Below are 20,773 nucleotides of genomic sequence, written 5' to 3'. Positions count from 1 at the left end.
AATTTATTCTGTGTTCATTACAAATAAAAAAGGAAGCACTGTGATTAATTATTTACACTCTATTACTTCCCACTTCTGCTCATGTTTTCATATAAGTGATAGTCCAAAGTGTCTGAGAGTTTATATTTGGCCTAACATTTCACAAACACGAGCAGAGGAGACAGTATGCTACTGACAACTTTTAAATGCATCCTACTTTCCTCTACATCCTCAAAACACTTCCTCTGTCTGCCACTTTCCTTTGTCCCTGTTATCTCTCCTTGTCTCCTTGCATCTCCATCATCCGAGACCTGAGCGACAAGCCTGGAGCTGCTATTAACCTCCTTCTGCTCTCCGTCTGAAAGGATCAACTGACCGGATCACTGAGGAGGAGCCGTGAAAAGAGAGGCGGAGAGGTGAGCCCGGCAGCGATGGGGTATCAAGGACGAACTGCAGCTGGATTGTATCAAATGAAAAGGGGATTTTTTTTATCCAGTCCAGACTAAATGTCTCCTGTTTTACTATCAGTTAATGAGATATTTATCAAAGTGATCTGGTGTGTCCTTGCAGGGGAGATGAAGCTTTGTGAAGGAGCTGCTGAAGAAGTTTAACCGGAGAGGAGAAAGTTTAGAGCCCCTGGTTGACTTTTTATTTCAGAAGTTCTCCTGCTTTGCAGAATTATCTATCAACCTTAACACATCAAGAGCAGAACATCATTATAACCAACTACCTTATGTATTCAGACTTCCATAATCCAACTGTGCTTCTCCTGCATCTAAATCCTGCTGACGTATCCTTACACGTGCTTAATAATATTACAAAAGGCATTTAGCCATTGCATAACAATTTGGGATTAAGTCAGCAGCTTAAATTTTCCCAACATGACACAAAATTTATTTTTTTATTTTAGAAAAGCATTCAGAGAGAAAACAGCTACAGTATGTCTCAAAGAGGCACCACAGTAAGGAAAGCACGAAGGTGATTCTCTCCAGAGTTGAGGAGAGGAAAAGTATAATAATCAGTCATTTACTTCAATATATAGAAGTTGTGAAACAAACTCCCTCATGGCTTGTTTTGGAGTCAGTGTGATGATGAGGATTCACAGAATAATGCATGAATGTATCACAAACTCTTCTTGTGCAGCATTAAAATTGTACATAAGGAAGTCTTTGCTCAAACTCTTGGTCAGACATTTCAATAGTACGTAGATGGCAGTAATTTTTTTAAGGTTTTGAAGACTTTTTCATGACTTTGTTCACAGTATGAACATTTATTTAGATCTAAATATGACTTTCTTTTGTCTGTGTTTTTCTGAATTCCCATTCATTTATAGTTGTTTTACCGACTTGTTTTTTTTGTTATGCTCCAACCAAGTCAATCAGGCCCTCCAGGGCTTCCTTTTTGAATGTTCCTCATGTTTCATATAAGAGCGCAGACTTAAAGAGGCTGTGATGACTATCTGTTTGAAGTGGGTTACAGTGATACCTCTGGACTGTTGTGATGACATGACTTAACAAGGCGTGTGTTTGTTTTGAAAGATGAACAGAGATCAGATATTTTTAACTCTACTTTTCTTTGTTCAAGACAACCTTTTTACCAGATACAACACAAGGTAAGGCGTTTATCAACAGTTACATAGTGCTGTTGTTTGAAACGTGACAACAAGCAAACTTTGTCAGTTTGTACCATAGTTTAGTGGCTGGCTATATTTAGCCCTACTCACAGCCCGGTGTTTTGAGACAAGTCCGGGATGTGCAACATTAGTAAATCCTGGTTATTTTCTCCCAGTGCTTATCTACCAAGCAGAGCTAACATAACCTTGCTTTTCATTTTATTGATAGACTCTAATGTTTAAATAGACCACTGCAGAATAACTGCCGCATGAGGGTTGGAATGAATGTTATTACTAACAGTTTAACACCTGCTTTAGCCTTTGGCTTGTGGTTTAGCTTTTAGCTCATGCTCTATCACTCTCCTATTGAGCTTTTTTCTGCTCTTCTGTCCTTTTTCTGTCAGACAGTTAGGCTCCAGTGTCCACCATTGCTAATTTTTTCAGCAGAGGAAAACACAGATCTCTTTTCTCAGACCTACAGTTTATTGGCCAGCATAGTGTTATAATAGAGACTGATCAGGAAGCTCAGAGGTAGCATTTAAGTATAACCTGTATTGTCACTCATAATCTCATTTCAAGCTCAGGATCATGGTCAGACATTTCTAGAAGTGAGACTTTTTCATGATCACTAGAAATCACTTATAGAGTCCTCAGTCCCTTTAAAGGAGGTCGAAGATCTTATGATACATTTAATTTGGCAGTTCATTTTGTGAGGTTTATAATCTTTCATCTGTGTGTTTTTTTTTTTAATTTTGGTCTGAGCCCAACTGTATCATGTTTTGTCACTTGCTTATTTTGTTATAATTATTTTAAGATTTAAGTATTTTTTAACTCTCCTCTTCTTGATATATTGTCTTTCATTATGGTATCTATTGTTCCCAATTTTCTGTCTATTTTTTTTTTCCGGAGAAATTTAAGCTGTATGTTTGTAAGTAGGAAACATGCACTTTAATTCAAAGATGAGTCCAGTTTGTCTGGTTTGATCTGGCCACAAGAGAAGGCTGATTGTAAAACACAACTCCTGATGTTTTCAGATAACCAAATCACCAAGTTGGTAAGGTAACTTCAGTTAAGAGCAAATTAAAACGACCAAAGTGTTCACCCAAGACAGACAGTTCCTCACTCTTCCACACAGCCTGCATTTACAGATTCCCTTACAAGGCTCCACAAAGTGTCAACTCCCACACTTTCAGACTCATTTTCCCTCACATTAGCAGCTTCTTTTCTCTCACTCTCTGATACCATCATTAAAGTGTAAGGAGTGAGTGTTTGTCTGCTGCTGATTCCTTCTGACTGAGTGAAGCCCACTCACCCCCCCTGCATCAATTACACCGACCTGAATTGGCATTAATGATGTGGCTGGTATTGATTTTTCTGGTCAGTGCTTACAGAGGTGACATCAGGGTCTTTCTATACAATATGTGGGGTCAATTTGATGGAGAATAAAAGAGCCAGAGAAGGGAGACTGTGGGAGATGGGTGAGGCTGAAAGAAGTTGGGACAAAGGGAACGATAAGATGAATTACCGGAGATGCAATTATTAATGAGCAGATTTTATTCTATTGTCCCGCAGAAGTGCATATTCTGCAACAATCTGAGCTGGTTTCATAACCCCACAGTAGCCCTCAAGTGACATTTCCCACCAGCTGATCTGCATCCTGTTAATTCAATCTGCACTACTTTCTTCCGCCCCACAAACTTCGTTAAGCTCTGAGGCCATCTGATGAGCAGCCAGGGTCAAAGTTTCACATGTTTGTTGGATTACTGTGTGACATGATATTAAAAAACTGCAGCAGGAGCTCTGGGAACTGGCACGAGCGTCAGCTGGGTGTGTGACAGTTTTATATGGTTTTAATGGCGAGCAGGGACCAAGGTGGTATAAATCTACCTGGAGATTGAACCACAAGCACCTGCTCCATGTGCAGAGTGAGTCTGCTGCTGTTGTTTATGGAAGTGATTAATGGAAGCAGTGATTGAAGTAATGGTAAGATTTTGAAGTTTGAATGATAAATGTCACTTTGAGGTCTGAGGAATCTGACGCCCTGGGACTCACCCGCACAAGGTTGCTGACAGCCGCCTGCACCGCGGCCACCGGCACCGTCAGATCCGGGATGGCTTTACCGTCCACCTCCCCCTCCTCGTGCATGATGACCAGGTGAGAGATCTGCTGGGCCACCGGCTCCAGGATACTCTCGATGGTCTTGGTGTGAAACACCGGCATCGTGGACGACTTTTACCGCAGCCCTGACTGAAGAAAAGGCGGCTGGTCGCTCCGGATCCAGCACTGAAGATCTCCCCTCTCTCCTCTCCTGTCCTCTCCGACAAATCCCGAGTTGCCAATCCAGCCCCTGGGACGGTTCCTCTCCAGTCTCTCCTCCCGGTGTGCTCCCCCGGTAAAACCTGGACTCAGACGGTCGGTGTCCTCCGGTGGGAGCGACCCAAATCGTGACAGACGGAATCACCGCCCTCCGCCCAATCACAGCCGAGGAATACAGCTGCCAAGCGGGTTGGTGCTGGTGCGCATTGACGCCCCCCGTCCCTCCACCCCCGCGCACACAAACGTACCAACACACATCTCTCACACACACAAACACGCACACAAACACGCACACAAATACATGCACAAGCACACGCACAGTAAGTGAAAGCGCTTCCCAAATGACGTCATGCATGCCAGCAGCCCCAATAAGGAAAGTGATGGAGCAACTAGATGGGTAAAGATTGAGATTTAAGCATTCAGACAAGAGGTGATATCTGCTACAGAGAGAGGCTGTGAACATGACTGAAGTTAATGAAGGTCAGATTCATATCAGTGAAAAACTGGAGGGAGAAGGAGAAGCTGCACAGTGCCTGATACTGTGGCCCTAAAGTGCAAAACACAACAACAGAAGAAAACCCTGTAATTAAAAAATGGAACCGTATTCGTCTGTGTATATAAATGGATGGGGATATTTACAAACAGATTTTCCACACAACAGGAGAATTACTGATGATACAAACTTAAGGCCTTCCACACTCAGTCCATTTTCTGAAAAAAGAAATTTGATCTCATGTTATGTCAACCATGATTGCACACTGTTGTCAAAACTTTAATCCATCATTTTTGGAACAAGTTTGATTTCTGCAGTTTTTGCATCTTTCCTGGCCATTTCGTGGGTTGTTTGACTTTTCAGAGACGCCCAGTATTAATTGTTTCGCGGAAATTCATGTTCTAAATTTCTTTGTGTGGTTCCAGTAAATTCAACCGGTTGATGCCTCCATTCTTCTCATACTGCTAATTTTTCACGGTTAATAGAAAAATAAACTCAACACATTCATTATCCAAGATGTCTTTTGGATTACAAATCCAAAATACTTCATCAGAGTCCAAAAAAAAAATTTAAATGAATCAGTCAAAGGCCTTTCGTTTTTGTATTTCAATCAATCAATCAATCAATCAATCAATCAATCAATCAATCAATCAATCAATCTTTATTTGTACAGCGCCAAATCATCACAAATGTTATTTTAAGACACTTAAAAACATTTACAGGTCTAGACCTGTAAATGTTGATAAAATTTTATTAGCAGAAACCCAACATCAAGACAAGATAAGAAGTTTTATCTTATCTTATTTCTGCTTCTTCTCCTTTTTTTTTTCTTGTGGTGTTTTGCACTTCAGGGCCACCATAATCCACAATATGAAATGTTAACAGTGATAATTAGAATACGCTTTCTGTTATTACTGTTTTTTTTTTTCTAGTAAAGCCTTCAAACTGTTTTCTATGAACTTGGGATCAAGAAAAAAATAATAACACATTCATTATTACACATGATCATGAAAGCTTTGTTCTCAGATTTGTCTTTCAGAGCTGTCTTTCAGCAGCTCTGTCAGAAAAACTTCCAGAAGCCCATCAGTTACATAAAAAAAAAAAAAAAATCATGAATATAAAAATAAACAAACATCAATCACATTTTTTTTTTTCATTTCAAGGTTATTTCTGTATGGTTTTGCTTTCTAATATGGCTCCAAATGAGGTCTGACTCACTTTTGGGAGCCAGCCCCTACTGGCCACTCAATGAACTGCAATTTCTTCAGTTTCAGCCTCCTTCCTTAACTCCCTCCTGCAATGCTTTCTATCACCGTCTATTTAGACAAGTCCCTGTATACAGACAGTTTGCAGCAGTGCTACTGAGGCCAAACACAGTTCATCCTATCCCCCCTTGATTACTCACAGACCCCAGTTTACTTTACTGCTCCTCCACTCTGCCTCCATCCATATATGGGTTTGCGATGCTGCGAGTACGAGTCTTACCTCTCTGTAAGGACAATTTCTGAGGGGAGTAAATATTCATACCAGGATGACCAGGGAGTCTGGTCTTGCTGGTTTGGATTCTCACTGAACACACACACACAGGAGGGTCTCATGGGTGCTCACACTTTAGTTAACTCCAGTTCTCAGGGGTATAAATACCTCTATTTTAGCTGCTGGGGTCTCTGGTTTCCCCGAAACAGATTGCGATCTAAAGAGCAGGAACAACACTTACAACATTTTAATCCTTTGGCTATGATCACTACAGGAAATATTCAATTGAGACAACTTCAAGTGCAACCTGTCAGGCTGGTGTTAAACCAGTGGGACAGCTGAAAGAGGGAAGCAGTCGTAGAATCAACTACATGTGGGAGTGGTGCAGGGTCTGCAAGCCTTGTCCTGCTGCAGAGACTCCTTCAGCCAACAGCAGCAGCAAGCTGAATCCTCAGTCTTTATTTAGACCTGAACATTTAGGTCTGGAGACATGAACTCCTGACCCACCTTTTAATGAACACAGATCATGTGTCAGATGCAGGTTGGAAGCTTTATAAGAAACAACACATGAATGATTTGAACCTGTAGCTTTGGCACTGGAGTGAAATGCCACCTCACTTATCCAAGACAATAAGCGGCAAATATAATATTTATTATGCCATCAGTAAGGATACATTTTATTATCCAAATTAAAGAGAGCTTCATGAAGGCAGTGAAATAAATGGGTCTGGATGGGCTGGCTGGGGTGTGCACGCATACTAACCCACACACAAATAAAGTCTTTCTCATCTCAAACAGGTTGAATTTAAGCTCCTCTGGGTTGTTTTCTAGTAATGAAACAGATTGATATTAACAGTGACCTTACTTAATAACGTAAAGAAATAATAAACATAGCTTACAACATAATCAGCATTTCCTGTGATATTTTTCAAAGCCAGTATGAGTAGGTTAATGAGAGGGTAGGTGTAAATAATTCTGACAACCAGGAGGGGTTTGTTCAGATACGTACCTTGTGAACTGGGTCATCATAATTTCAAATCAAAATGGACGACTTCCTGTTGGGTAGATCTGGGTATGTTACATGTGCCTACCTATTTTCATGGTTGCACACTGAACTGTATTGTGGAGCTGAATTACAGAACATGCAACTTCAGGGGTGGCGCTAGTGAGGCAGTTTTTGACGTTTTTTTAGGGTGACCAAGAAAGAGAAACAAACATTTGAGTTATAGAAAGCCCCACTTCCACCAAGTGGTCTTGTATGCTATGGGTTTAAGCCATTTTTCAATGAAATAATTGAAGATTATTGAAAAAAAACAAAAAAAAGAATACTGGATTCATATGAGAGTGGCAATATCAGAACTTTATTATCCATACAGGGATGCTTTAACCAAAACCTCATATAAATGAGCAAACGCTACGATAATTAACAAAAACTTTATTTGAAAATGAATACTGAACAGGAGAATTACATGGGTGGAATAGAAACATAATGGTTACTTAAGCACCAGATCAGTGGCCTACACTGCAACCACAGACGGTATAATACACCAGTGTACTCTTTGTGACATCATCAATTGGTTTCTAAAGCAGCGTTGTGAAGCCTGTCGTCAGAATGCTGACTCAGTCTAACTTTTCACCAAGTCAATGAGAGGCAAACAGTTGGGGTTGAGGTGGACTTTTAGCCTCCTGCTACCTCTTAATCAAGTCAGCCAAACTTAAAATCTGCAAAAATATTGTGAATTTTTTCGTTCTCACGGAAATAAGATGTTTAAGACCAAGGTCTTTTTTAAACTATGATTACACTTGGATTAGGAAAAGGAAAGTCCAAGGGGGGCAGATCCAAATGTCAGGAGGAACCAAGAACCAGAACAGCAGGATTGAAGCTCAGCAGCATACCTGACCAAGAGGGGGTGGAGAAGAAAGGGACTGTTGACTATGACATATTCTTTGTCAGCCCTTTAATTTTTGCAACAAAACAGAGTAGACTTAGACATGCTGTAGTAAATAAACACTTGTTGTAGTGTGAGACAAACACAGAATTCTTCTTTCCTGGTCCTTTTCAAAGGAAAGTGTAACTCCACTGCCTTGTGGCTCTTTGTAAACTACCCGATGATACACAGCAGGTCCTGTCAGTAAGACGACCGCAGGCTGACAGCTACTGACACATTTACAGACGGATCATTGACCTTTGACCCATGGCGCATCAGGGATGTTTCTCTTTGTTAAAACAGCAGCAGCCTTGGCAATGACACTGACTGACAAATCAGACTCACAAACATGGTGTATTGTTTTGAGGACATATTCATGTCTAAGTATTTGTTGAACCGGGATGTATTGACACCCAGGTTAAGACGATAACACAGAAGTGTTCGACTGTGTTTCTGCAAAGCATCAGCCTCAAGAACAGCTCTTCACTTCTTTGTTTAAAATATATTTGCTCTGATTTAAGGAGTGTTGCTGCAGCATTCGTCTGTCTTCAGGGGGGAGTGCGGGTGTTGGAGGTATTAGACAGAGAGGTGTGAGTCAGTGGACAACTGAACACATAAACACTCACTCTGTCCTGCTGAGAGCTCCCTGAGAGTCAGGCTCTCTCCTCTCTGCAGTAAACCAGACTGGTGCTGCATATGAACATAAAACAGCAGCTTCTTGATGAGTCATACTTTTAACAGCATGGAGGGTAAATAAAAAAACATTACCTTTCCTTTAACACAGCTCAGTCTGCAGAGGGTGTTTACTTCCAAAAATAAGAGTGTGGGTGAAACGTCCAACAGGATGTTCTCTCAGGGTGGGCTGGAATATATCTGGAGAGGATTTTTGTAGATTAAACTAATTATTTGTGTTTTATTTATTGCATGTCGGGTCTTCTTGGGTTTACTTCTGGCTGTATACCAAAATGTCCTATCTAGGATATTTAGATTTGACCTTGAAAATTTCCTCATGAATCAAGCCAGAAAACCTAGTCAACAGCTGGTGTTCTGTTCATGCATCCTTATCTACTAAATAACATCTTAGGAGAGGAGGGAAGCAAATTTACATTAAGTCTTATCATCAAACGCAGTGTTTACCCAAAAGGGTCTTGAAAATTTAGATGGTTGGTGTAAAATAAAAACTCAAACTGCCTCATGGTCTCAGCAGGTTTTAAACTGACTCCCTGACTTGATTGCTTAAGGGAAAAACAAATCATGAGGGACTATTTATTGATTTATAACAATCAATTTATTGGCAATGAGATCAGAAATTTTTCTCTGTGTCACCAGATCTGTGAGCTCGAGCTTCATCTCCAAGTTTCAGAACCAGTATGATGCAAATGTTAAGTTACATGTCCCATATTTTCTGACGAGGACCACGCTTTAGACAGGAAGTAGTTTTATGATTTATTTATGTATTTATTGATCAAACTGATTATGCTGTAATTTGTGTCCCATGCAGTTGTTTTGGGGAATTCTACTCAGAGGGACTGAAAGGGCCATCTGTTTGAAGTGGACCTGGAGTCGTAAATAGTGGTACCTAAGGTGTGTGTTTGTTTTGGAAAATTAATAAGGATCAGATCTTCTTTTTAACTCTACTTTTGTTTTTTCAAGACAACTTTTTACCAGATTCAACACGAGATAAGGTATTGATCATCAGTTACACATCGCTGTTATTTGAAATGTGATAACAAGCTAACTTTGTCAGTTTGTACCATAGGTTATGTCCACTGCAGAATAACTGCTACATGTGGGTTGGAATGGACATTATCACAAACCGTTTAGCCTGTATTTTAGCCTTTAACTCGTGTTTTAGCCTTTAACTCGTGTTTTAGCCTTTAACACGTACTCTATATTTATTACTTTCTTCTGCTCTTCTGTCTTTTTTTTGTCTGATAGCTAGGCTCCAGTGTTTACCATCACTACAAAGTAAATCCAATATACATTTTTATCAGATAAAAACGCAGATCTCTCTTCTCAGCCAACTGTAGTCAGCTGGTATATTGTTGTCGTAGAGACTTTGAGATGTTGTAGATCAATCCGGTCCTGCGTAGCAATAGCATTTAGGAATAACCTATACTGGTGCTGATAATCTTATTTCCATTTGTGGATTACAATTGGGCATATATCTGGAAGTGAGACTTTTCAAAGATCACTTAGAAAGCCCTTGCAGTCCCTTTAGTTATGAGCTGGTTATGCTGCACGTTGTGTTTCGTGTAGCTCCCTGAAGAAAGAATCCAGTTATGCAGATACAAACTCTGATCTTGAGTCAGTTTGATTACACTGAATTCTGTAATGAAGTCTTTTCTATGTTTGAGGCTACTCATCAGCTTCATGTTATTACATACACAACAGCGCCCTCCAGTGTTTGACTTTGGGACTTTTTCTCTAAAGAACATTCTGAGCTTGATTCACAGACTTTATTGAGCCAATGAACCAGACAAGGTCGGACTCTATCAGTATTACTGCAGTTACTATTCAGACATACCCTCATGTAGCCTGAAGTGGGGATCAGGGCCCCTTGGGGTGTCATGAAACGGTAATAGAGGAGTAAGGTTTAAAAAAAAAAGATATGCATACAAGTTGTAAATAATTTAAAATTGTACATTTTATTCATTATTTACAAGTCAAATTGAAGGTTATTTTTGACATTACTCACTGAAGAGTCACAGCTACAGGTTAAAAAAAGAATGCTACAACTTTTCCTCTTGACTTGGAAATTCACATAAAATGATATCATGGTAATTTGGTTGTTTAGATGGTTGTTTTTTTTTTTTGATTGCCTTTATTTTGTTTGCAAGGCAGATCTAGTCTCTGGAACTGTTATTTTGGGGGTTATGTGGTGTAAAAGTAAAGGTAAGTTCATTGAGTTTTGAGCACAATGAGCATGGATACAATGGAATGCAAATATTCTTTATTTAAGAAAAGTCTCAAGTGCAGGACCAGCCTTTTACAAAAGATGATGCTTATTGAATAAAATAAGAAAAATAAACTTTACAATAGCTTGTATTAAAAACAATACGCATGATATAAAAAATATACACTATATACAACAAATGATAATAAAATACATTCAGTTTCAACTGTTTCAGAAAATCTTCACTGTGCAAAACGCAATTTCTCTGTGTGAGAAAAACAATACCAATAAGCAACAAGCTCACATTAAAACAGATTTCACTCAAAAATAAAAGCTGCTGCCAAAGTTTCCTTTCAGAAATGAAATGCCCAATGTGAGAAAAGACCCTCTACAGCTTTATTTCTGAGGGAACATGACGCCATTTGTGTATTTGGAGAGGCCTGTTTTCGCTGCGATCCACTTGTTGTAGTTGGTGACCTGAGTGTAAACACCCGGTTTGTTCTTCTTGGCACAGCCTTCCCCCCAACTCACTACACCATACAGAAACATCCGCCCTGACACCTCACACACCAGCGGACCTCCAGAGTCACCCTGCAGGGAAAGGGACATGAATCAGTCACTTGATAACAACTTCCTCTTACTGTTTTGATGCACTTCAGCTTTTGTATACATTCAGATGTCAAGGTAGGATATGAGACAGACAAGATGTAATCAGTTCCCTCTCTTTGAATGTACTCCTTTTGAACTTCCTCCTTTCTAATGCAAAAATACAAAAATATATTCAGGGATCTGGAATTGAAACTGCTGATACCGCAATGCAAACTGTGGGAGTCTTGGAGAACAGAGTGAACTCTGAAACCTGTGTTAACACTCTTTCGAGCAAAGATGACCTTTTTTTTAAGCTGAGAGAAGAATCTTTGGTCCGTCACTGAGCTCCTTTCTCACCTTGCAAGCGTCCATGCTCCAGTCAGGGCTCCCAGCGCAGAACATGTTCTTCGTGATGCAATAGTCGTAGTAGGATCTTCTTTGACAATCAGCCCGAGAGATCAGTTTCACCTCAGCCTGCTTCAGGTACTGAGAGTAATGCCATGCCACTGCAGAAATCAAAACACAGTGTAAGAATCACTGGCATGTCTGAGGAGATTATTCATAAATCTGTACACTGGAGAATCTGAACTACTTACTGTACTTCTCATTCCCAAACCCTGCAATGCTGCACTGAATTCCTGCAGGAAGCTGAGTGTGAAACGGAGGGAGGCACACAGTCCGAGCGGATGCTGACTTCACTGCACATCCTCCACTGCTGCTTTTGATCCTCAAGAGTGCTGAAATGCAAAGACAAACACAGGCATTAACTTGTAACCTTATCAGGTCTTATCTTACTGACTCATTGGCCTCATTTCCACCCAAAGGACCCGGAACTCTTCCCAAGCACTACTTTCTAAGTGACTCAAATGTGCCCTAAGGCTGCTCCCTTGTCTTTTTTTGACAAAGAAAAGCCTGCTGACCTGTTTAAAGTCTTCTGGATGACTAACATCCCCTCAATAGCCTTCCCAGGGGACCCTGGTCCCCATCACTGAAAAGTTCCCCTTAAACTTGAGGTTCCTGCACTGGAAATGCACCAAAGCGCTTACCAATGTCATTGTCAAAGTTGGAGTCGTTGTATTTCTGGTGGATGATCAGTTTCTCTACAGTGAAGCTCTGCTCTTTCTCAGTATCAGTTTCATTGATGGCCGACTTCCCCAGGTACACAGACAGGCGCTTGATGTTGGTCAGATTCCTGAAAGAAAAGGAAAAAAAAGACACAAGTGGTTAATATTTATCCAGAGAGCACACATCCCCCTCTGAGTCATGCTGCCATCATGGAGGAAATGAGAGTGTTGTGTTTTCTCACCCATCGGAGAAACAATGTGCAGCCGTGACAACCCAGCACGGTGCGATGAGAGAGCCCCCGCACAGGAAACGAGAGCGTAGGAATAGAGCAGCCACCCATGGGTGAGACTCTATAGGTGTGAAAGAACCACCCACAATTTTGAGCAGCTTCCGCTCAGACCTCTCACCGCAGGTCAACTCTGCAGGGACACACACAGGACGGGTCAGTGCTGATAGAGGCCTTCATGATGAGATGTGTAAGTGTGAAAGTCAAACAACAAACCTGTATCCACTGCAGGTGCAGGTTTAACTGTTGGGGTGGAACCTGAAAACAAAAATCATAAATTAAATAGAGCATTAAAAAAGGAAAAAGAAAAGAATTTGTTGTAAATGAGCAGTTTTCAAACTTACATCTGGGAATGTCACAGAATTCCCTGACAACCGTGCGTCCTCTTTGGACACGACACCACGGCATCAAACTGTGGTCAGGATTCCTGAGATTACAGAGCAGTTATGTTAAACACAGGATAACTTATCGAGTCTCATACAATGAAACAAAGAAACTAAGTTCAATACAAAATGGTTTCATGCAAGACACCATGACACTGAACAGAGATAAAACTAGATAAGATGAGATAAAACTCCTCATCTTGTCCCAGTGCTGCGTCTTTAAGATAACATAGAGTTAAATAACTTTTTTTTGTAAAGTGTCCTGAGACATTTGTTGTGAATTGACGCAATATTAATAAAGACTGATGGATTCACTGAGATTGTTAAACTGGAATATGTTAAATTAATACAAGTACAATATGACACCACATGGTGTATGATCCCATGTGAAAAGTATGATTCATAACAATGAGGAAGGATAAGTAAAGAAACACGTTTATGTTTTATTTCAATAAAAAAAGGGCTTATTAGTATTAACACAAGCCTCATTAACTTGACAGGTACAGGAAAATTTCTTAGTTAAAGATATTAAAATTCAAAAATGATGCCTGTATTGTTTTTAAAAAGTTAAATAGGATCTTTTTGTCTACTTCTATGAAATGAGAATATTTTCTGAATACAAAACAAAAAAAGCTTTTCACATTGGCAGATTATTTCTTTTACTCTTTAGAAGAATTTCAGGCTTCATGTTTAATTAAAATAAGACATAGCCTAATCACTTGCTTAGGGTTCAATTTTTCCAGTGCAATTAAAAAAAAAAAAAAAGGGAGGTGATAGGATAAGGACCAATACAAAAAGATGCTGTGAAATAATACACAATATGATAAAAACACAAATCGATATGAAAAAACATCATAATATTATGAGGTAAAAAAGGAAACAATTTAATATTTTGGAAAACAATATGATATGAAGGAAAAATGTGACAAAAGAAGCCACAGAGCATGTCACAAAAAGAGAAAACTTTATCAAGTTACCAGGAGTGTATTTGTTATTTAACTTATATGCAGCACCATAACAGGTGAGGGTAATCTGTACCTGCAGTAGCTGTGGTTATCGACTCCTTTCGAAGCTCCCCAAGGGTTTCTAAACCTGTTCCAGTTCAGACATTTTCTGCCGTACACTGACTCTGACATGAATCCTCTGTAGCTGCTCCCGTCTCCAGACCGACACAGCTCTGATGATCACGTTACAAAGAGAAACATTAGATGTCTGATATACCTCTATGGAGAACATACAGTAGTATGTGTTTTCTTGAAAGTGCGTTACCATTTTTAGTCCTCCTGGGCTCAGGTGTCCATCTTCTACTAGGCCTTCTTGAAAAAGCCTGAGGAAAAGAAAACACAGTTGAGACAGAGTTATGAAACTTTCCCAGACTCAGGTGTGACTAACAAATCTATAGATTTACTTCCTCAAACTGAAGCTTACCACATCCACACTAAGTGCTGCAAGTGTAACAAGGATGACTAACAGGTCCATCTTCAGTTCTGGTTGCACTTCTTCTTATTGAGGATATTTATGTCCAAAGCTGTTCTGTAAAAAGAAAGAAATACAGAAATGGAACTCAAGAAGAAACTAAACCTGAATCCACAACCCCTTTGGCCTTATATGGACGTTATCTCAGAGTACATGTGAGTCTATGAACAGACACATGAGTCTTTGTATGGGTTATAGATTTCCCCCATCTTTACAGCACACTGAGTGTATTGTATCTTTGTAACTTGGGGATAAACCATGCTGTGGAGGTTTGGATGTGTAGTCAGAGCATGCTCATACTGTGTGCGCTCTGTTCTATAAACATCATCGTAATCAGACCTGTCAGTGCATTATCACTTCAGGCTCACAGCATGTGCATCATAATATCCGTGCAGAACATACAGTCTGGATAGTTTTTCTATGTGTTTTTAGGTCATGGTCTGAACTTGGTTATGACCAAAGGATGTGGATAAAACTCTATTTTCCATTCTCTAAGTCCAACAGATACACAATCAGATGCACACTATGTCTAATCCACTTCTACAACACATCAGTCCCTCCTTGAGTTTGTCTCCTTTTTCCTTTTAAAGCTGAATGATGGGCTTAAAAACGATTCTATATCCAGTCATCCTCACTTTGCAACTTTAATTTTGCTTTTTAGAAAACATCTACTGCAGGTGAGTCTTTACTAAAGGTCGGGAAAATAATTACAGTAATAATGATGCACAATTCACATATGTGTTTATGATATTATGAATGTTTCAAAGAAGAGTATTATTTCTCAAAGATAACACTCAAACACAAATCAAAGACATTCCATGAATCTGCATAAATGATTTATACACACTTTCAGATCCAATGCATCAAATTCGCATTCAAGAGTTCAAACTTCCCTTAAATTTCTTTAGATAAGTCAGTAACATTCTCAAAATTCTTGCACAATATTTTGTTCATATCCACCAGGTGTCTGAGTATCCTGAAGGAGCTTCATAGTGAACCTCATTGGGTCAAACTAACAGTTTATTAATTTATAAATAACTTATTTCAAGGGCATTTTCCTCCTTACATTCATGTTTGTCTTCAAAAGATGCCATAAACTGCATTTTGACAAGAAATGTTCAATTTCATTTAATCAGACTGGTAAAAGATAATGCACCAATGACTAAAACAACTAACTTCAAAAGTTGTGAGATGCATTTACCTTTCTTTCCAAACTTGCAATCCCGATGAATCTGTCTGTTATCTCTCCCCTCTGACTCTGTCCTGTCTGATTTGCACCTGTGTTGTGTCCGGGCGCTTTCAGCTGTTCTGGTGTTTCAGTGCAGATCCTGCTGATCTCCCTCTCATTTAAACTCTGGAGCACAGTGGGAGGGGTTTAGGGAGCAGTATGAAAACACCCCTCTTGTTGATGATCAGCAAAGTCTAAGTCAAATGAATTTGTCACTTCCTCTGACACAGACACACTTTACACCCCCTCCTCCCCCATAAACCACAGTAACACCAACAGAAAAATATATGTATGTCCATAATTGGACATGTGTGGTGCAATGACAGCGGCTGCAGCTGCTGGTCCATCATGTGTATGGTCAAAGATAGAATTACAGGTATTTTAAAGGTGAGCTTATATTTGTATTCTAGACATCAAACCAGTTTTAGGTTGATGCACACCAAAATTTTTGTAAACAATATCAACTTGAATTTATATTGTTCCATAGTGTTTCTGGATTTCTGAAAAATTCAAAGCAGCTCATTTTTCTACAGTGTGGAGAAAAATCTAAATCTGAACTGCAGACTTTATTTATGAAGCACTTTTCATTAAAAAGAAAATAATAAAGAATAAATAAGACCCTTTTCCGACCTATCCCCACTCCTAAATGCATATACAGTTAAAGAGAACTTTCAAATAAAAAACTATATTAAATCAAAGCTTTATTAAAAACAAGAGCTTAGCTGAGGAAAACTAAATGTCAAAATATAAGATAGAAAACTAGTAAAATTCAGGTAACAAATAAGATAAAACACTACATTTTAAACCAGTCAATCTCATTTCAATCTACAGGATAAGGAAAGTGTCTTTTCATTTCCTCCTGCCTCATTTAATTCAACTATTAATAAATGAATAGTCAGATTTCTAAGAAATATTATTTTAGGTGGTCTGTGGAATTTTTTTTTTATCACAAGTTCAAGCTCAGGTGTTCTCACCACAATGAGTCAACTTACCAGGAATCAACCACAGACGCTGATATTCATCAGACATGTAACAAGCTAAATGATTCAGTTACAGTAAGCCAATGCAAAATAAGATCAAACATCAGCAACACAGACAAGTTTGCAAGAGAAAATAATTTAGCTGTGTCTGATTTTATCCACAGATTATATTAATTTACTCATTACACAGTAAATTTTACATCAGAAAGATCATATTTATTAAGTCTGCAGCTAGCTCATCAAACATCAGGGGCTTTTTTCCCATGCAGTCGTCTGTTGCACTCACTCCTCTGAGGTCAAGTCACAGGGGCAGCAGTCTAATCAGCAGACAGACATTCCTCTTTTGTGAAACACTTTCTATCTCCTCCTGTGGGAATCCTGACACGTTCCCAGGCCAGATCAGATCTTCTGTAATCCCTTCAGTAAGCTCTGGGTCTACCCTGAGGCTTCCTCCCAGGTGGAAATGTCTAGAGCAATTCTGAAGGGAACTTCCTCAGCTGAGTCTTTTTAGTGTGAAGGGGGAATGGCTCTACTCTGAGCTCCTTTAGGAAGTTCGGGTGAAAAGTACAACTCATTACAACGGTGTTGGACCCCTGCTTTAATTCTATGGTGTCATAGATTGAACAAGATGCTGGAAACCTTACGCAGAGATTTTGCTCCATACCAACATGATTTGTGGGCTGCACGTCTGTGATAAGAATCTCCCATCCCATCATATCCCAAAGGTGCTCTATTGGACTGAGATCTGGTGACTGTGGAGGCCATTGGATCACAGGGAACTCATCGGACCAGTTTGGGATAAACTGAGCTTTGTGGCATGGAGCTTTATCCTGCAACTCAAGTAGGCTGTAGACTTTAAACCATGCTTAGTTGGTACTAAGGGGCCCAAATTGAGCCAAAGAAAATCTCCCCCACACTATTACACCTGTAGCAGCAGTAGCAGGCTGAATCTTTGAGCCAAAGCAGGATGGATCCATACTTTCATGTCATTTACTTCAAATCCTGAGCCAACCATCTGAACGTGAGGCATAAATCCAGACTCATCAGACCAGGCAATGTTTTTCAATCTTCTGCGATCCAGTTTTGGTGAGCCTGTGTGATCTGTAGCCTCAGTTTCCTGTTCCTAATTGACAAGAAAGTCACTCAGTGTGGTCTTCTGCTTCTGCATGCTACACATGCTGTGTGTTCAGAGATGGTCTTCTGCAGACCTTGGTTGTAAAGATTACAGTCACTAGAACTGCTGCTCCCTGGATATTTTCTCTTTTTGGGACCGTTCTTTGAAAACCCTGGAGATGGTTGTGTGTGAAAATTTAAAACAATGTCGCGTCCACTGGATTTGGAAACGCAAAAGAGAGGGGTGTGTTTTTTAAATCCACAATAAAGTTATAACACTGAATATTCTGTATAAGAAGAGAAAATACAAAGTGTAAACACTGCCACCACCCTCTTGAATCACCATCCTGTTACAACATTCAGCCACCTGCATCATTAATCACAACCAACCTAAAGCACGTATTCCTGAAACTTAGAGTTTTCAATTCCAACTGACTGAAGTTAAACCGCCTCTTTCTTCATAAGTCTGGTTTGGATGAAACACATCTGAATTTTAATACAGCAACATTCTCTGCACATTTTGAATTAGTACTCAACATAACTTCCCCTAAAACAATAAGAGCTCCAGTATGTTTGGGGATTTCTGGTCTGAACTCATGACGCCTGAGTTACTCATGTTTCCTCCTCTTTGATTGTAACAATAGGCTGATATGACATCTCTAAGCTGGGCCGCACACTGGAAGTCCTTTAAGGAAGAGATAAACTCAACGTGCATGATGTCAGGTGAGGAAGGGTGACACAGCTGAACCATGGGCATTACTTGATTTATTGGCTCTTAATTCACCCTGCTCAGATAAGTCTGTTTGCCTCACACAGGTGTTTAACCAAAACATTTCAGCACAGGTGTTTCCCAACTCAGGGATGTTTCTGCCTTAAGACAGCTGTGACGTCTGTATCTGCTACCTTGAAGCCCCTAAGGACAATTTATGCATGCTGGGATGGTTCAACATTTGTCTGACTGGAACAAAGATTTCTTTGTTAAGAGCATATTGTACTCTGTACTGCACTATAGTGGATAAAGTAATCTAAAGTTATTGGTATCTTGTGTTTTATTAAACACCTTTTGAATGAGGAAATGTCTATATTTACTGTATAGTTCACTCATGATGCCATATTTGAAATACTGTGAAGAGGTCTGGGGAGATGCAGCCTATACAGACAGTTCCTTTTACTCCAGATAATAAAAAAAACCTTGTAAGAGTAATTAATGAAGCTCATATTGAGGAATCTACTGATTCATTATTCATCAGATCTTGCACTTTTGAATAAATTCTTGTTTGTCTGTGATATTTATTGAGATTAAGAAAGGCACGTCATAATTAAAGAGGGTCAAGTGTGCGTTACAAGCATTAAATCCAATCCAATCCATTCTAGCCTAGTCCAGCCCAGTCCAATCTAATCCATTCCAGTCCAATCCAATCCAACCCAACCCAATCCAATCCAATCCAATCCAAATTTATTTATAAAGCACAAAATTTTAAAATCAATCCTCTAACATACAGGAAGCCAGTGAAGAGGCCAAAAACAAGGGAAATTCAATTATATTTATGTCTACCAATTAAAACAAGAGCTGTGGCGTTTTGGACGAGCTGTATACTATTTGGGGAAGTTTTACTGGCACCAAAATAAAGTGCATTGCAATAATAGAGATTAGTTGTGGTAAAAGCATGGACCTTTTGGGGATGTGACACAGAAAACACCTGATTTTGCTACAGTATCTTCTTAATTATTTTCATACTGCTGATGTTTTGGGTAATCCTCATCCAATCGACCAAACAAGATTCAGTGGCAGAATAAGCTGTTAGGTGTTGGCAGCTAAGATTTGGCACATTTTTCATGGACACAACCAACGGGAACGCACGTCCCCTTCCAAATGTTTAAAAGTGAAGTAAGTTCCTTCTTTGGTCGTCATTTATTGTGAATTCTTATTGCGTGAGACGAACTTGAGTGAACTTGTATAATTGTGTTAGTTGTATTATTTAAGATTAGTACTTACACAAACTGTTGGTTTTTGTTCCTTAACAATTAATGACCAAATTAAAAAAAATAATAATTCATTTAAACTACAAGAAATTCAGCCTACAGAGACAGATTTTGTTGGTGCAGTGAGAATATTACTTAAGAGACCTCAATAGTGTAAAGCACATGAAATGTTTGAGCCAACATGCTAGTGAGCACTGACAAGGTCCCAGTTTGAGTCAAAGTTAGGAACCAGAGTCTTCTACCAAAGTTTGGGCTACAGGTTTTCTGCTACTGGAGTAATGGTGACTTTTTAGCATGGTGGTGTAGGATCAGGATAGTTCAGGATTCAAGTCCCAGCTGGAGTTTCTGGGAAAGATAGGTAAGCACTTACAGGTTTCATTTTAGTTTGAAGGACCAGCTCATGTGTCATCTGTAATCTCCACAATGAGTCAACTCACTGTGGAGAGTTAAGACTGTGGCCTTTGGTTGTTGGTTCAAAGCTGGTGCTGTCCGATTCAACAGATGTATGCGTTAGTTCTGTGCGAGAAAACCGGACTTGAAGGGAAACAAATCCTGAGAGTTCCCCCTTCCTGCAGGGTGTATTGATGCTTTTTTTCTTGTTACCATGCGGTAGTGCATGATGGGTTATTTCCCCTAATATGTCATATGCTGCTTGCAGAAGCTTCTGACGGTTTACACAGAGTCACACTGACCACAGGGCAGAAAAAATGAGGAAGGAGAAATCAGATATTCGGGCATAAAGACACAAATTTAATTTTAATGATTCATTTCTAATATTTAAGATGTCACATGCTGTGATGTTCCTGTATTCTTCTTTACTTCCCAGACTCACAATAGGTGTAAACCTCACCTAACCCCAAATTAAATTAAAATCAACAGAATACTGTAAAAGTGTCTGCTCTAGTTTTAACTGTGGGAAACTTAACTCTTGACAGACATATTTCTTCTTTGTGTCCTTTGCTCTACATCTA

The 20,773-nt window shown here is 39.5% G+C and overlaps 2 protein-coding genes across 5 annotated transcripts in view; both read right to left on the bottom strand.

The window, feature by feature from the left end:
* LOC141795086 (vinculin-like) overlaps window positions 1–4,087 on the bottom strand; it is a 36,591-nt gene extending 32,504 nt beyond the window's left edge. For all 4 annotated transcript variants that reach the window (XM_074675845.1, XM_074675847.1, XM_074675846.1 and 1 more), the window contains exon 1: window positions 3,644–4,087. In XM_074675845.1, the coding sequence (XP_074531946.1) occupies window positions 3,644–3,811 (168 nt within the window). In that variant the 5' untranslated portion in view covers window positions 3,812–4,087. The remainder of the gene's footprint in view (window positions 1–3,643) is intronic.
* A 6,610-nt stretch (window positions 4,088–10,697) lies between these two features.
* plaua (plasminogen activator, urokinase a) lies at window positions 10,698–15,810 on the bottom strand. Its single transcript, XM_074676256.1, has 11 exons — window positions 15,700–15,810; window positions 14,451–14,555; window positions 14,292–14,349; window positions 14,061–14,199; window positions 12,984–13,066; window positions 12,856–12,897; window positions 12,595–12,772; window positions 12,335–12,480; window positions 11,885–12,025; window positions 11,646–11,794; window positions 10,698–11,291 (listed from the first exon to the last, which is right to left on the bottom strand). The coding sequence occupies exons 2-11, from the start codon at window positions 14,499–14,501 to the stop codon at window positions 11,097–11,099; spliced, it is 1,182 nt and encodes a 393-aa protein (XP_074532357.1). The 5' UTR covers window positions 14,502–14,555; window positions 15,700–15,810; the 3' UTR covers window positions 10,698–11,096.
* Window positions 15,811–20,773: the final 4,963 nt, after the last annotated feature.

Source organism: Halichoeres trimaculatus, unplaced genomic scaffold (genome assembly GCF_033239565.1).
Source record: "Halichoeres trimaculatus isolate MK-OKI-2021-1 unplaced genomic scaffold, fHalTri1.1 fHalTri1_scaffold_8, whole genome shotgun sequence".
In the NCBI taxonomy this organism is placed as follows: domain Eukaryota; kingdom Metazoa; phylum Chordata; class Actinopteri; order Labriformes; family Labridae; genus Halichoeres; species Halichoeres trimaculatus.
Note: the sequence above shows the minus strand (reverse complement) of the source record. Positions and strands in the feature narration are given on the sequence as shown.

Coding starts and splice junctions, on each gene's coding strand:
- plaua (XM_074676256.1), bottom strand. CDS start 14,501: ATGGACCTGTTAGTCATCCTTGTTACACTTGCAGCACTTAGTGTGGAT. Junction 12,026..12,334: donor CAACTTTGACAATGACATTG/GTAAGCGCTTTG, acceptor TTTGCATTTCAG/CACTCTTGAGGATCAAAAGC. Junction 11,292..11,645: donor GGAGCATGGACGCTTGCAAG/GTGAGAAAGGAG, acceptor CTTTCCCTGCAG/GGTGACTCTGGAGGTCCGCT.